At 40.2% G+C, this 15,618-nt stretch overlaps 3 protein-coding genes across 3 annotated transcripts; 2 read left to right on the top strand and 1 right to left on the bottom strand.

The window, feature by feature from the left end:
* Positions 1-766: 766 nt before the first annotated feature.
* Positions 767-3,946, top strand: LOC308361284 (putative methyltransferase; the record flags this gene model as incomplete). Its single annotated transcript, XM_080833580.1, has 6 exons — positions 767-877; positions 1,082-1,242; positions 2,312-2,525; positions 2,716-2,819; positions 3,303-3,440; positions 3,859-3,946. The coding sequence occupies 6 exons, from the start codon at positions 767-769 to the stop codon at positions 3,944-3,946; spliced, it is 816 nt and encodes a 271-aa protein (XP_080689706.1).
* A 4,671-nt stretch (positions 3,947-8,617) lies between these two features.
* Positions 8,618-11,660, top strand: LOC308383218 (putative methyltransferase). The gene is made up of 6 exons (XM_080860845.1): positions 8,618-8,740; positions 8,931-9,091; positions 10,049-10,262; positions 10,434-10,537; positions 11,009-11,146; positions 11,502-11,660. Exons 1-6 carry the CDS (start codon positions 8,630-8,632, stop codon positions 11,587-11,589), a joined length of 816 nt encoding a protein of 271 aa, XP_080716971.1. The 5' UTR covers positions 8,618-8,629; the 3' UTR covers positions 11,590-11,660.
* Positions 11,661-12,168: 508 nt separating this feature from the next.
* crcp (calcitonin gene-related peptide-receptor component protein) lies at positions 12,169-14,219 on the bottom strand. Its single transcript, XM_080832331.1, has 6 exons — positions 14,193-14,219; positions 14,044-14,080; positions 13,718-13,813; positions 13,512-13,606; positions 13,067-13,124; positions 12,169-12,518 (listed from the first exon to the last, which is right to left on the bottom strand). Exons 1-6 carry the CDS (start codon positions 14,198-14,200, stop codon positions 12,387-12,389), a joined length of 426 nt encoding a protein of 141 aa, XP_080688457.1. The 5' UTR covers positions 14,201-14,219; the 3' UTR covers positions 12,169-12,386.
* Positions 14,220-15,618: the final 1,399 nt, after the last annotated feature.

Raw genomic sequence — 15,618 nt, 5'->3', positions numbered from 1 at the left:
CATCATCCTGCCTCAGACCCTTATCATACAGGTCAACACTGGGAAAGCGTTCAGTCTTATATTACCTTTTCCCCATTTTTACAAGAAGTATGATTGTTAAATAAATCATTCAGTCAGTACAACCACCTCTGGCTTCTTGTCTGCCTGTAGGCCTATGTATTTGCCTATTTATCTGTCAGTGGAGTTCAAGTTGAAGCATTAACATTTTATCAGATAAACAGTATTTTCGTCAAAAATGACATAAATATCTACATGATAGTCATTTTATGTTTTGTGGATGGTCATTTACACTCCACATCCTCTCCCACCTCAGGGAGCCTGCTGATTGGCCCTCAGGGGTAATTCTGTCCGTTTTTTCCAATCCAATGAGTTCTCCCCAAACCATCTCGTTAACATACCGATCACACACACACAGGCTTACAAGGAATGTGAGGAACCAGATCAAAGCTCATTCATACTTGGACTTTTTTTCTCTATAGATGATTGTCTCCTGTGGTGAGGGGAGGTTTAAAACTCCAGCTTTGTAAAACATCAGCTGCACCAAACCGTGGCACATTTTGAACACCGGTGCGAGGAGAGTGGTTTGGACATTCACCCTTGGACTCAACCGTGGTCACTTGACCAGAGTTTTCTTTTTCCTTCTTCCTTCTCTCTGTCCAAAACGTACTTTGGTTTCTGTGTTGCAGGAACTTCATCTGCCCTGTCATCTTGCTGTTGTGTATTTCTTTTTGTTTATTTGTTTTCTGGATTGGAATTTTGGGTTGGGATGAGTGTCCGTCTGTTTGAAGGGAAAGAGCATGCTCTCTACTACTGGAAGTACAGGATCTCCCCCTCAGAAGAGATCATCAACAAGATTTTAAACTTCCTGGAAAAACATGTGAGTAACAATGCTATCACTAACTGAAAAGAGGACATTGTGGCATATAGGAATAACAATATACAGAGCCTATGGCATAGCAGTTCTGTCTGTCACTTTAGATGTTTAGAAAAAATATGCACCAATAAGTCTTAAAGGAGGCTTAACATTTTAAGTATGCTATTCATAAGTCACATGCATATGTTAATACTTGTGGTTCTTCAGAGGAGTCGACCCTTTGACCTGGCTGTGGATGTAGGATGTGGGACAGGCCAGGGCACCGCGCTCCTTGGCCCATATTTCTCCAAAGTTGTGGGGACCGACGTCAGTCCAGCCCAGCTGGAAGTGGCCTTGCAGCATTCCATAGCCCAGAATATCACCTTTAGGTCAGTAATTAATGGGAGAGAGAGAAATGTGACTTGTAAGCCTATTGTGTTATCACTTAAAATTAGGTGTATACGACAGAACCCTATATGTACTATAGGACATAGTGTATATACTATTTTGTAGTACATAACTGTGCTGTTACTGAAAACAAATAGGGGGTGGGGTTAACTCAAAGAGCTGTGCGAATATTGCATTCATTCCTATTCCAATCGTGATGGATAGAGTATATGCTTAGGTCTTAAAGGGGTTTATTTTTGTATGACTCACGACAATGCTCGTATACAAAGAGCAAAAAAAATTCACTTTTTCCAATATTCCTTTGCAAATTGTGTATTATGCATGTGTTGCATTTGTTTACATTTTCCTTGTCCTGAATGTAAACATGTGCATACAACACCTGAAACAACAATTCAAGAACTGAACCAACACCGCAAAATCTTGCGTGTTGTGAGTGTTATGGTAAATCTAGAAACATTTTTATTTTGCCTGCAAAACGGCATATTGTACCTTTAGTCAATATGTTGATGTCCATAGATATTGGCATGTGATAATACTAAAAAAACACATTTATAATATCCTTGGGTATTATACTGGTTGTCCTATCAAGTTAAGATTGAGGAGGTATTGAAATAGTTATTATGAAATAAGTATGAAAATGTGTAAATTCAACAATATGTCCACAACTATGGGTTGTAAAATCTACAAGGAAACAGATCACATATAGTTCAACACAAACAATAGTCAAAGAGTGAGTGTGACAGTTACATTGGAAATACGTTGCGGAATGGCCACCACTGGCACACCGGAAGTCTGTTTGCATGCATCACTGTACATAATATTGCTATTGTTAATTAGAAGAAATGCATGTTATGGATGAAAGTAACTCATCTACCTCCCTGCTTTGAAGGTTATTGTATATTGTTTTTTGTATAGCCATTTTCTGACAATGTGATTTTGTTCATCTCACAAGACATTAAGACCATGTTCATCATGATCTTGTCAGATGTTTTCTCCAAATTCAACATATCAAGGACTTATCTGTTGCTTCTCTTTCTTCCGTGTACATAGAGAATGCCCTGCTGAACAGCTTCCTTTGGAAAATGGCAAGGTGGACCTTGTGACGAGCATGTCTGCGTTTCACTGGTTTGACCATCCTCTTTTTCTCAAAGAAGCAGACAGAATACTGAAGCCACAAGGATGTCTTGCCCTCCTCAACTACACCATGGACATGGAGCTCAGCTATGGAGACTGCTCAGAGGCTCTCAATCAAATCTGCAAGGAGGTCTGATGAGCTGTACTCAATTAGTCAATCAGTAATCATTGGTATTCACTGAGATGATTGCCAGGACCAATTCCAAAATGTAGCATTAGCATCAGTAACATCCATGCAACAATGAGAACTCAATTCACATATTGCTATTGCAAAATGATAAAACTATGATCGACTTAATATTTCATTTGTATTCCAACAGCTATATGCTGCCCTTCTGCCATACCGAAATCCTTACCTGGGTGCTAGCTCTCTTGACCTTTACAAGAAAACCTATGGTGTACTTGAATATCCTACCAAGGAATGGTGAGATTTCTGGACCATTGCAATTTAAATTGGGATTGGGATTTTCTGATTACATTATCCTGTCCAAACCCTCTTCAAGAAGGTGGTGTTTTCATTGCTGTTTTACTGTATCTGTTTGTCAGCAGGATTATGCAAAAACTACCTGACCTATTGAAACTTGAACCTTGGTTGAGGGTTGTAGCATTTGTAGGGCCAAAGTACACCCAAATCCAATGTTGGTTTCCAAATTCCAAATTCCAGGGCAGATCTAAGAATTGTTTTGCTTTTGTTAACATTGAGACAGGGCATTTTGCCTTGGCGGAGGTCTGTTCTCTCCGAGTGCCCCTCTAGTTCAGTATACATTATACATGCACAGTAATATGGTATAGTAGGCTAAACAGTTAGACTGTACGGTAGGCTTAACAGATATGGCACGGCAGGCTAAATAGTTATGGTACGGTAGGCTAAACAATGATAATAGTGTCTCTCCTTGGCTTTACACAGGCATGAAAATCTATGGGTGAAAAAGCCTATGCCCCTGTCCAGCTATATTGGAATGATGGAGTCATTTTCCAACTACCAAGCTTTACTACGCAAAGACCCTGAGAAGGCCAGAAAACTTTCCCAGGACATAACTGAGAGGTGAGAACGAACATAATCCAATAATTATTCATTAGTGACCATTTGGTTTACAATAAGGGGGGGGGGGGCACTTTGATACCCAACTGAGATGTAACTACTCTGATCCCATACAGCTTTGGGAAATGTCTGTAGGAAGGAGGTCTTAAGCTTTAAATGGCCAGTATTGGGCAAAATTAAGCCACACAACATACCTGTGTTACAAGTATGTCATAAACTATGCTGGTCTGAGTACCATCAATGTGAAAAAACAGTTAAGTATGTATTTGAAGTGCCCTTCACAGACACCATGACAACATTCAAAACCCAAATTTCCATTGTGAGCATGCAAGCAAACGAAGAATGAAAGAATTGACTGAATCAGATGTGTGTCAGGTCTGACTTTTTTTCTCTCTTCTCATATCTATGTGATTATGTCAAGGTTGCTGAAGGTGATCGGGGTGACGTCTCCAGACGTAGAAGTTGTCCTGTCCGTTAGGTATTACTGTCTGCTGGCCTGCAAACCTTAGCTGGCAGAGTTTTCCCGAGACATAATATCTCAACAGCTGGGGCTTCAGTGTCCACTCCCCTGAGAGATGTTCCTAGTAGGTCTGTGGTCACTTCCACTGAATTACAGTTGCTCCGCTTAAAGTTTCTTTGTCGACTTTAATCCACAAACATTTGATTTGCACTGGAATTTATGTTACTAAAGTAAACTACAGGTCTGTCTCAGAAGGCCTACAGAAAACCCAAAATAAATCTGACATTAATTCACTTGGCGGTCAATGACTTTTCTTTTATTTGTAACCCCATGCCCATTCTGGTGTACGAAATGAATTTAAATAGTTAGGAGTTGTTTGCTTTTGGCAACTATTGTATAAGGTGACATCAACTAAATATTGCAACCTCCCAGAGTTGTTTTGTTTTAGTTACCCTATTAGACACTAAGACAATCATAGCTCAGTAGAGGCTAGGAGGCTAGAATACATATCTCTTCTCTTCAGGTCATCACCCAATGTAATTCATTAACTGCTGGTAGTAGGTACCATTTCACTTTTAGAGTTGACAAAATGTGACTATAAAATAACTGATTCCAGATATATTAGAAATTGAGATACGCAATTTTTATTTTAGTCTGTAAAAATGAAATTCTAAATAAATATTTCACTCCGGTCAAAAGTGGTGGTAACACATATAAACATGATCACAGTCTCCTTACATAACTTTCTTTTCAGGAAGATATTCACACACACAAAAACACACACAGCCCCACATCACTTCTTCTTTTCAACCTGTTTTGAATGGAACGCCCCAAAGGAATGCAGCTCTACTGGTCTGCTGAAGCATCCATTTCGACCTCCGCTTCTTGTTCAGGGTCTCCTGGGAGAATATCTGTCGCCTTCTGGATGAGTTCCTCAATCTGCTCCTCAGATAGTCTCTCCTCACTTTCCTCCACCATCTGTACAGAGGAACAAGGTTACATAACTACACTAACACAATGGCAACATACCAACCTGCAGGCTCTCTAAGCAAAGAGATAATCTGTGAGCCTCATTTGTCAGTATGTAACACAGTATATTCTGAACCACTATTTGTGCAGAAACTTCACAAACACTCAAATTAGATTTTTTTTTCTGGTAGGACATTCAACCATGAAATAGGTAACAGACTACAGCGGTGTAAATGAGATTTTCTTCTGACTTCAGAGGGAGCCTTGACTGGGCATGTTTATGCTGCGTGTCTTTTCCCAATCAGGCATTTGAAAATATTACTGAACGTACACACACCACAGTTTAATGGGACACAGATAAACTTCTAAATACTTAAACTCTTATATTTTCTCTTCTAACTGTTGATATTTCTTTGATTGTCTGAAGATTATTAAAGGCCATGGGGGTGACGTCTCCTGAAGTGGAAGTCGTCATGTCTGTTAAGTATTACTGTCTGCTGTCCTGCAAACTTTAGCTGCAGAGGCGCTTAGACCTCAGCAGTTGGGGCTTTCTATTTCCACAAAGGGTGTCACCAAGTTATTCACTTTTTAGCTATAACATACCTAGTGTTCTGTGAAGATGCCCTTTGAATATAAAGTTAGAAAAATAGATGAAAATATATAGTTTGTATATGGCAAAATCGGTGTGTAATTGTGTGTTCAACATCAATTGACCGTTTTTTGTAGATTTGTATTGCAACAACTATAGCTCTCTTAAAGTTGCATTATGCAGTTATTGTACTTCAGGGTTAGGGTTAGGATAAGCAGTTTTACCTTAAAAGTACAGCTTAAAAATGGGAGCGCTACATTGACTTTCAATATGGAGAATCGCTTCCGTGCCATTGCCATACCAGGGTCCATAAGGCTGATTCATGCTTCCTTACGTAAGCGTAAGCGCAAGCGCAAGAGGCCGCGCAAGCCCCTTGCGCGACCCTTGCGCGACTTCTTACATCTTGCGTGCGTCGGCCCCTTTTTCTAGACTTGCGTCATTTTTTACGTAAGCCCTTACGTGAGCCTCGCAGCCTGCATTCTGATAACAGGTTCCCTAACAGAAAGTCTGAAGCTTGAAGTTCTTTTCAAACCTTTACTTGGGAAGCACTGTAAAACTGAGTAGACATGCAGAATATTTTAGTAACCTCATCTCGTATCCCCTTTTTCTAGACTTGCGTCATTTTTTACGTAAGCCCTTACGCGAGCCTCGCAGCCTGCATTCTATCAACGAATGATACGAGATGAGGTTACTAAAATATTCTGCATGTCTACTCAGTTTTACAGTGCTTCCCAAGTAAAGGTTTGAAAAGAACTTCAAGCTTCAGACTTTCTGTTAGGGAACCTGTTATCTATCTGCAGAGCAAATGTCAGGCTCATACAAAAACATTAACGTGAATTACTTGATGCTAATACCTAGCGCGGTGTCTATAGGATTTTCCATATACGTTAGCATTAAGCTAACGTATTTTCTACCACAGTAAAACATGCAATACTATGTGATTGTTTTTAGAAAACGAATGTTACGAGATGAGATTACTCAAATGTAGTCTGCATGTCTGCTCAGTTTAACAGTGCTACCCAAGCAAAGGTTTGAAAAGAACTTCAAGCTTCAGACTTTCTGTTAGGGAAACAGCTATCTATCTGCCAGGCAAATGGCAGGCTCATGACAACACGCGCAACCTTTGGGAGCATGAACTGCACCGAGTAAATTTTGCGCAACCGTTAACCCCCAACGCTGTAGCATGCAGCCGCCTTTATTAGGCATATTACTGCGTTAGGTTTGCCTGAAGCCGCCCGGTTTCTACTGTCTGCCAAACTAGTAAGTAGCTTATTTGCCGTCTTGCTTTGTATTTGCATATGTCACCAGAATCCCCACTGATATGCATGTTACTGTCCAAAGAGCATTATCCAGAGATGGAAAACTATTACAGTCTTCAGCGCTGTAGAGATGTATTCAGGCTACATCATTGGATATGATTTCTATAGGACCATGTTTTTATTTATTTAATTTTTTGCTCCCCTTTGGCAACCTCTGGATTCTTTATTTACAAACAGGTTATGTTTAACACATCTGATCAATCAATGTTTCAGAGAAAAAGGGACATCAGTTACTGTGGCATCATGTGCCAGACCAAGGTTAGACATAAGCCCTACGCTCTTTAGAGTTAATATAATTGAAACAAACTACAAAGATGTAAACATTTTCAGATTAAGCAGAAAAGCAAAAAAAATAAAGCAGAAAACCTTCCAATCATAATATCAAACTATACGTGTAGTAGGCTATTTATCTTTAGTAGACTACTGTATTTGTCAATCTGGCTTTAAATGTAGAGTCATTATCCTGCCTCTGACCCTTATCATACAGGTCAACACTGGGGAAAGCGTTCAGTCTTATATTACCTTTTCCCCATTTTAACAACCTCAGGGTTCAAATACACATACGCGTTTTTTAAAAACGGGACGCGAGCAAATGCATTGATTCCTATGGTACGGCGCGCTTTGCGTGTGTGCCCCTTCTCCACAACGCGTTACGTCTTTGTAGCGTTTTTTAGGTGCGCTTTTAAGTTAAACTATTCTCAACTTTCCAGCGCAAGGCAGGGAAGCGCACCGCTCATCAATGTCACACTCGGCCCAGGCAGCCAATCAGATCAAGCAACAGGCGGGCTTAACTACTGTATCACTTATTTCCTGTTTTGATGCTGGAAGATGTGGTATGATTAAGCAATATAGCACGAGTGGGAGTGGGATTATCCCTTACCTACCCCACTCCCACGAGTATTGCTTTTAAAAAACAATTCTACAGTCAACAAATTAACATTTTAACACGAAAAATAGTTCCATTTTCAACGTGAGAATTTTGAATGAACGGTTTTCATCAATGCGCTTTCATCGCGGAGTGATTATTATTAGCTGTGAAAAGTCTGTTTTGGCCTCCGCACTTTGCCAAGGCGTTACTGAAGCGTCTGCGCCTGAACAAAGACGCGTATGTGTATTTGAACCCTCAGGGCTCAGATACACATACGCGTTTTTGTAAAAACGGGACGCGAGCAAATGCATTGATTCCTATGGTACGGCGTGTTTAAAGCGTGCGCCCCTTCTCCACCACGCGTTGCGTCTTTGAAGCGTTTTTTAGGTGCGCTTAAAAGTTGAACTATTCTCAACTTTCCAGCGCAAGGCAGGGAAGCGCACCGCTTCTGTTTTGGCCGCCGCACTTTGCCAAGGCCTTACTGAAGCGTTTCTGCCTGAAAAAAGACGCGTATGTGTATCTGAGCCCTCAGGGAGCAGGCTGATTGGCCCTCAGGGGAAATTCTGTCCCTTTTTTCCAATCCAATGAGTTCTCGATAAAACACCTCGTTAAAAAAATACCGATCACACACACACGGGCTTACAAGGAATGTGAGGAACCCGATCGAGCTCATTCATACTTGGACTTTTTTTCTCTATAGATTCTTGTCTCCTGTGGTGAGGGGAGGTTTAAAACTCCAGCTTTGTAAAACATCAGCTGCACCACACCGAGGCACGTTTTGAACACCGGTACGAGGAGAGTGGTTTGGACATTCACCCTTGGACTCAACCGTGGTCACTTGACCAGAGTTTTCTTTTTCCTTCTTCCTTCTCTCCGTCCAAAACGTACTTTCGTTTCTGTGTTGCAGGAACTTCATCTACCCTGTTACCTTGCTGTTGTGTATTTCCTTTTGTTTGTTTGTTTTCTGGATTGGAATTCTGGGTTGGGATGAGTGTCCGTCTGTTTGAAGGGAAAGAGCATGCTCACTACTACTGGAAGTACAGGATCTCCCCTTCAGAAGAGATCATCAACAAGATTTTAAACTTCCTGGAAAAACATGTGAGCAAACTGAAAAGAGGACATTGTGGCATATAGGAATAACAATCTATAGAGCCTAAGGCATAGTAGTTCTGTCTGTCACTTAAGATGTTTAGAAGAAATATGCACCAATAAGTCTTAAAGGAGGCTAAACATTTAAAGTATGCTGTTCATAAGTCACATGCATATGTTAATACTTGTGGTTCTTCAGAGGAGTCGACCCTTTGACCTGGCTGTGGATGTAGGATGTGGGACAGGCCAGGGCACCGCGCTCCTTGGCCCATATTTCTCCAAAGTTGTGGGGACCGACGTCAGTCCAGCCCAGCTGGAAGTGGCCTTGCAGCATTCCATAGCCCAGAATATCACCTTTAGGTCAGTAAATGAAAACCATGGGAGAGAGAACTGTGACTTGTAAGCCTATTGTGTTATCACTTAAAATAAGGTATATACGACAGAACCCTATATGTACTATATGAAAAAGTGTATATACTATTTTGTAGTACATAACTGTGCTGTTACTGAAAACAACAACTCAAAAAACTCAAACTCAAAAATTCACTTTCTCCAATATTCCTTTGCAAATTGTGTGTTATGCATGTGTTGCATTTGTTTACATTTTCCTTGTCCTGAATGTAAACATGTGCATACAACACCTGAAACAACAATTCAAGAACTGAACCAACACTGCAAAATCTTGCATGTTGTGAGTGTTATGGTAAATCTAGAAACATTTTTATTTTGCCTGCAAAACGGCATATTGTACCTTTGGTCAATATGTCGATGTCCATAAATATTGTCATGTGATAATAAAAAAAAACACCTTCACATCCTTGGGTATTATACTGGTTGTCCAATCAAGTTAAGATTGAGTAGGTATTGAAATAGTTATTATAAAATAATTAATAATAATTATTATGAAAATGTGTAAATTCAACAATATGTCCACAACTATGGGTTGTAAAATCTACAAGGAAACAGAGCACGTATAGTTCAACACAAACAATAGTCAAATAGAGTAAGTGTGACAGTTACATTGGAAATACGTTGCGGAATGGCCACCACTGGCACAGCGGAAGTCTGTTTGCATGCATCACTGTATATAATATTGCTATTGTTAATTAGAAAAATACATGTTATGGATGAAAGTAACTCATCTACCTATGTTTTTCCCTATATATATGATTTTTTGTAAAACTATTTTCTGACAATGTGATTTTGTTCATCTCACAAGACATTAAGACCATGTTCATCATGATCTTGTCAGATGTTTTCTCCAAATTCAACATATCAAGGACTTATCTGTTGCTTCTCTTTCTTCCGTGTACATAGAGAATGCCCTGCTGAACAGCTTCCTTTGGAAAATGGCAAGGTGGACCTTGTGACGAGCATGTCTGCGTTTCACTGGTTTGACCATCCTCTTTTCCTCAAAGAAGCAGACAGAATACTGAAGCCACAAGGATGTCTTGCCCTTCTCGACCACAGCGTGGACATGGAGCTCAGCTATGGAGACTGCTCAGAGGCTCTCAATCAAATCTGCAAGGAGGTCTGATGAGCTGTACTCAATTAGTCAATCCGTAATCATTGGTATTCACTGAGATGATTGCCAGGACCAATTCCAAAATGTAGCATTAGCATCAGTAACATCCATGCAACAATTGCTATAGCAAAATAATAAAACTATGATCGACTTAATATTTAATTTGTATTCCAACAGCTATATGCTGCCCTTCTGCCATACCGAAATCCTTACCTGGGTGCTATCTCTTTTGACATTTACAAGGAAACCTATGGTGCACTTGAATATCCTGCCAAGGAATGGTGAGATTTCTGTACCATTGCAATTCAAATTGGGATTGGGATTTTCTGATTACATTATCCTGTCCAAACCCTCTTCAAGGAGGTGGGTGTTTTCATTGCTGTTTTACTGTATCTATTTGTCAGCAGGATTATGCAAAACTACCTGTCCTATTGAACCTTGAACCTTGGTTGAGGGTTGTAGCATGGGCCAAGTAACACCCAAATCCAATTTTGGTTTCCAAATTCCTGGGCAGATCTAAGAATTGTTTCGCTTTTGTTAACATTGAGATAGGGCATTTTGCCTTGGCGGAGGTCTGTTCTCTCCGAGTGCCCCTCTAGTTCATTATACATTACACACAAACAGTAATATGGTATAGTTGGCTAAACAGTTAGACTGTACGGTAGGCTAAACAGATATGGTACGGCAGGCTAAATAGTTATGGTACGGTAGGCTAAACAATGATAATAGTGTCTCTCCGTGGCTTTACACAGGCATGAAAATCTATGGGTGAGGAAGCCTATGCCCCTGTCCAGCTATATTGGAATGATGGAGACATTTTCCAACTACCAAGCCTTACTACGCAAAGACCCTGAGAAGGCCAGAAAACTTTCCCAGGACATAACTGAGAGGTGAGAACGAACATAATCCAAGTTAGTGACCATTTGGTTTACAATTAACAACTGGGGGGATGTCTGTAGCAAGGAGTTCTTAAGCTTTAAATGGCCAGTATTGGGCAAAATTAAGCCACACAACATACCTGTGTTACAAGTATGTCATAAACTATGCTGGTCTGAGTACAATCAGTGTGAAAAAACAGTTAAGTATGTATTTGAAGTGCCCTTCACAGACACCATGACAACATTCAAAACCCAAATTTCCATTGTGAGCATGCAAGCAAACGAAGAATGAAAGAATTGACTGAATCAGATGTGTGTCAGGTCTGACTTTTTTTCTCTCTTCTCATATCTATGTGATTATGTCAAGGTTGCTGAAGGTGATCGGGGTGACGTCTCCAGACGTAGAAGTTGTCCTGTCCGTTAGGTATTACTGTCTGCTGGCCTGCAAACCTTAGCTGGCAGAGTTTTCCCGAGACATAATATCTCAACAGCTGGGGCTTCAGTTTACAATCCACTGAGAGATGTTCCTAGTAGGTCTGTGGTCACTTCCACTGTATTACAGTTGCTCCGCTTAAAGTTTCTTTGTCGACTTTAATCCACAAACATTTGATTTGCACTGGAATTTATGTTACTAAAGTAAACTACAGGTCTGTCTCAGAAGGCCTACAGAAAACCCAAAATAAATCTGACATTAATTCACTTGGCGGTCAATGACTTTTCTTTTATTTGTAACCCCATGCCCATTCTGGTGTACGAAATTAATTTAAATAGTTAGGAGTTGTTTGCTTTTGGCAACTATTGTATAAGGTGACATCAACTAAATATTGCAACCTCCCAGAGTTGTTTTGTTTTAGTTACCCTATTAGACACTAAGATAATCATAGCTCAGTAGAGGCTAGGAGGCTAGAATACATATCTCTTCTCTTCAGATCATCACCCAATGTAATTCATTAACTGCTGGTAGTAGGTACCATTTCACTTTTAGAGTTGACAAAATGTGACTATAAAATAACTGATTCCAGATATATTAGAAATTGAGATACACAATTTTTATTTTAGTCTGTAAAAATGAAATTCTAAATAAATATTTCACTCCGGTCAAAAGTGGTGGTAACACATATAAACATGATCACAGTCTCCTTACATAACTTTCTTTTCAGGAAGATATTCACACACACAAAAACACACACAGCCCCACATCACTTCTTCTTTTCAACCTGTTTTGAATGGAACGCCCCAAAGGAATGCAGCTCTACTTTTCTGCTGAAGCATCCATTTCGACCTCCGCTTCTTGTTCAGGGTCTCCTGGGAGAATATCTGTCGCCTTCTGGATGAGTTCCTCAATCTGCTCCTCAGATAGTCTCTCCTCACTTTCCTCCACCATCTGTACAGAGGAACAAGGTTACATAACTACAATAACACAATGGCAACATACCAACCTGCAGGCTCTCTAAGCAAAGAGATAATCTGTGAGCCTCATTTGTCAGTATGTAACACAGTATATTCTGAACCACTATTTGTGCAGAAACTTCACAAACACTTGTTAAATTCGATATTTCTTCAGGTAGGACATTTAACCATGAAATAGGTAACAGACTACAGCGGTGTAAATGAGATTTTCTCCTGAGTTCAGAGTGAGCCTTGACTGGGCATGTTTATGCTGCGTGTCTTCTCAGTTTTTCCAGTGCAGATGCATCACCTCCCAATATCTTTTCCCCATCAGGCATTTGAAAATATTACTGAACGTACACACCACAGTTTAATGGGACACAGATAAACTTCTAATTACTTATTCAGGAGAAATCGCACAAGAGCACTACTGATTACTTGTTCTGCTCTATCTAAGCACAACAAGCACACATTGCAGAAATGACAGAGTACTGGGCAGTGACACACACATGCTTAAAGTTGCGGAAGTGCAAAGTATCTTACCAACTGGATCTCAACAGCAGTCTGGGGCCTGTGATTTAGCAGCTGAAGCTTCTCTGCTCTGTGGGTTAAAAGCACAAACATAATAGATTCATTAAACTAGTGTGTGTGTGTGTTTGCAGGAACTAAAACGTGAACCTACAGAAGTTCTAGCTGTGACACATCATGAAAATCTCCTTGTCAACACCAGCCAAGAACTCCAAAAGCAAATACAGTGAACCGTGTGGTGATACATTTGGAATGGAAATAAAAATATATATATTTCTAAATCATTTCTAATAGCAGTGCAAATGTCTCCTTCGGGCCACAGTTAAAACCAAAGAACACAACCTACTGCTCAGTAGGCCTACAGCTAGATGGAAATCTCAAGTCTAAACATGAGCATCATCTGATCAATGTGTTGAAGGTGGCCAGGAGCACACGGAGGTGTATTTGTTATTGCACTAACTTGGTGAGTTTATGGTCGATCATGGTGGTGAGAAACTCCTTCACAATCTCTGGACTCTGTCGGGAACATGCCGTTTTGGAAAGGTACTTCAAAGTCTACAGGAAGAGACGAACACAGCATGAGAGCGTGAGCAAAATGTCAAATCTACCCATGTCCTGTTTTTATTTGAAGTGTTTGAAATCAAATAAAATAAAAATTGAACTGACCTCATACATGATGGTGTTTAGATTCTGTTGACCCGTGCTGTGTTTCTTACCACTCTCTTTCCTCTTCTCTTTGAGGTCTGTGAGGAGCTGATACACCTGTGAAAAAGAACGTTTGAAGACAGCAGCTCAATATTTTCTATAGTGCAGTACATCCAAGCAGGACAAACCAGGACGATGGAGGGGAGCATCTCAATTTGAAACATAAAATGTGACCTTCACCGAGTAATTCACGATCTGAGGCAACAGAAGGAAACTAACTGTCCAAAACCAAAACACATGTGTCTACGGGTAAAAGATGCCGTTAAATGGGCAGTAAGGAACTTCACCTCATAGTTGCTTAACATCGCAGCGTTGGCATCCCTCCTGAAAACAAAATGTCGATGATTTAAAAACACCACATTAAATGAGAACAGCGAAGATATATCTACACAAATGCAAAGACGTTTATACACAAGAAGGTGGTGAAGTTTCTTACACATCCATATTGTTGTGCTACTGTCCGTCTTCTCTACTATTCCGTCAGGTTTCAGGTCTACGTTATATTCGTTCCCAGTATGCTCTGTAGAACACCGAAACATAGACGAGGAATTCACGCAAAATGATTCACTAAAATAGTATGTAAAAAAAATAATAGTATCAAACTAAATGTAGCATCATGTATGGAGGATGATGGCTGATAACCACAAAATAAGTAAACGATTCCCGAAACCAAACGTAGTTTAGGTTATTGTGCCATCTACCGGCCAATCTTGATCAAACCTGCATATTCTGATGTAGGATACTTTTTTGCTCTTTGTGAGCAAGAAGGTAGGCCTAATGATGGTTAATCGGTGCTTAATGCTGAATGTTATTATCATCCTATTTATACTCATGGATAGATATTTAAAATCATGGCTTGATAAAGGGTTGGGTATGCTAGGTAGCCTACCTCTTAAGTAGGCTATCGAGATTGGCCGCAACCAAGGCGACTCTTCCTGTTAATTAACATTAATTTAATCACAAAAAGAAGAGGGAGCCATTAGGCATTATAAAACTCTTTCAAAGGATATTCACCTAGAAGCTACAATGATGTAAGCCTAGGCGTAGGCTATCGACATCAAGAAGCTATTGTGTGTGTGGTTGAGAAATCACACCCTTTTCTCTGAGGACTGATGACAGTGATAAATTGCATCGGACTACAGTGCTGATATGCAACCCTGATAAGCAACTCATAAGCAATTCCTCCTATTTTAATTTGTATCAATACATAGGCACTGTCCCGAACATCGAAATAGCTATACGCGTCACCTAGACCTAGTGGGGTTAAGTTTATTCGTTTTGTGAACGAGCTGTAGCTTAAAGTGAACTCATGTGGCGTTGGTGGGTGTGTTTAAAATTGAATGGCACCCAACACAACTCCGCCCTGTCCCCAGAGCGCACATATTCGCTGCTCGGCTACCAGCATTCTCGTGATTTGAGTTTACTCGAAAATGTCAACAAACGCACACTGACTTGCGCTGGCTATTGAGCGCCGCGAGTTAACCTTTAAACAGCCTTGCAGGTGTGATTCAACAGTTACTACCTCAAAGATGAGAAAGGAGGTCTCTGTGATATTGAAGCCCTAGATGACACAACAAGCAACAGGTGTTTTCAAAGTGATTGGTGCAGCCTACTCAGGTGAGTTGCTATTTGTTAAAAAAAAAAAAATACTACATGCTGATGATTGCTACCTATCAGCCTACTGTAATGGATTTAATATTACACTTACAGCTGTAAATTAAGATGTACTTTGGGGAAATGGGGCAAAGATATTGACATTAAAAGATAGCGATGGAGACATTTAATCTACATCTTCTGTGCTAATCTACATGGCCATCATGTACCAACTGTACAAATTTTGCTTGCTGTTGCTTCATCCCGTC

The sequence above is a fragment of the Sprattus sprattus genome (genome assembly GCF_963457725.1).
Source record: "Sprattus sprattus genome assembly, chromosome: 2".
NCBI lineage: Eukaryota > Metazoa > Chordata > Actinopteri > Clupeiformes > Clupeidae > Sprattus > Sprattus sprattus.
Note: the sequence above shows the minus strand (reverse complement) of the source record. Positions and strands in the feature narration are given on the sequence as shown.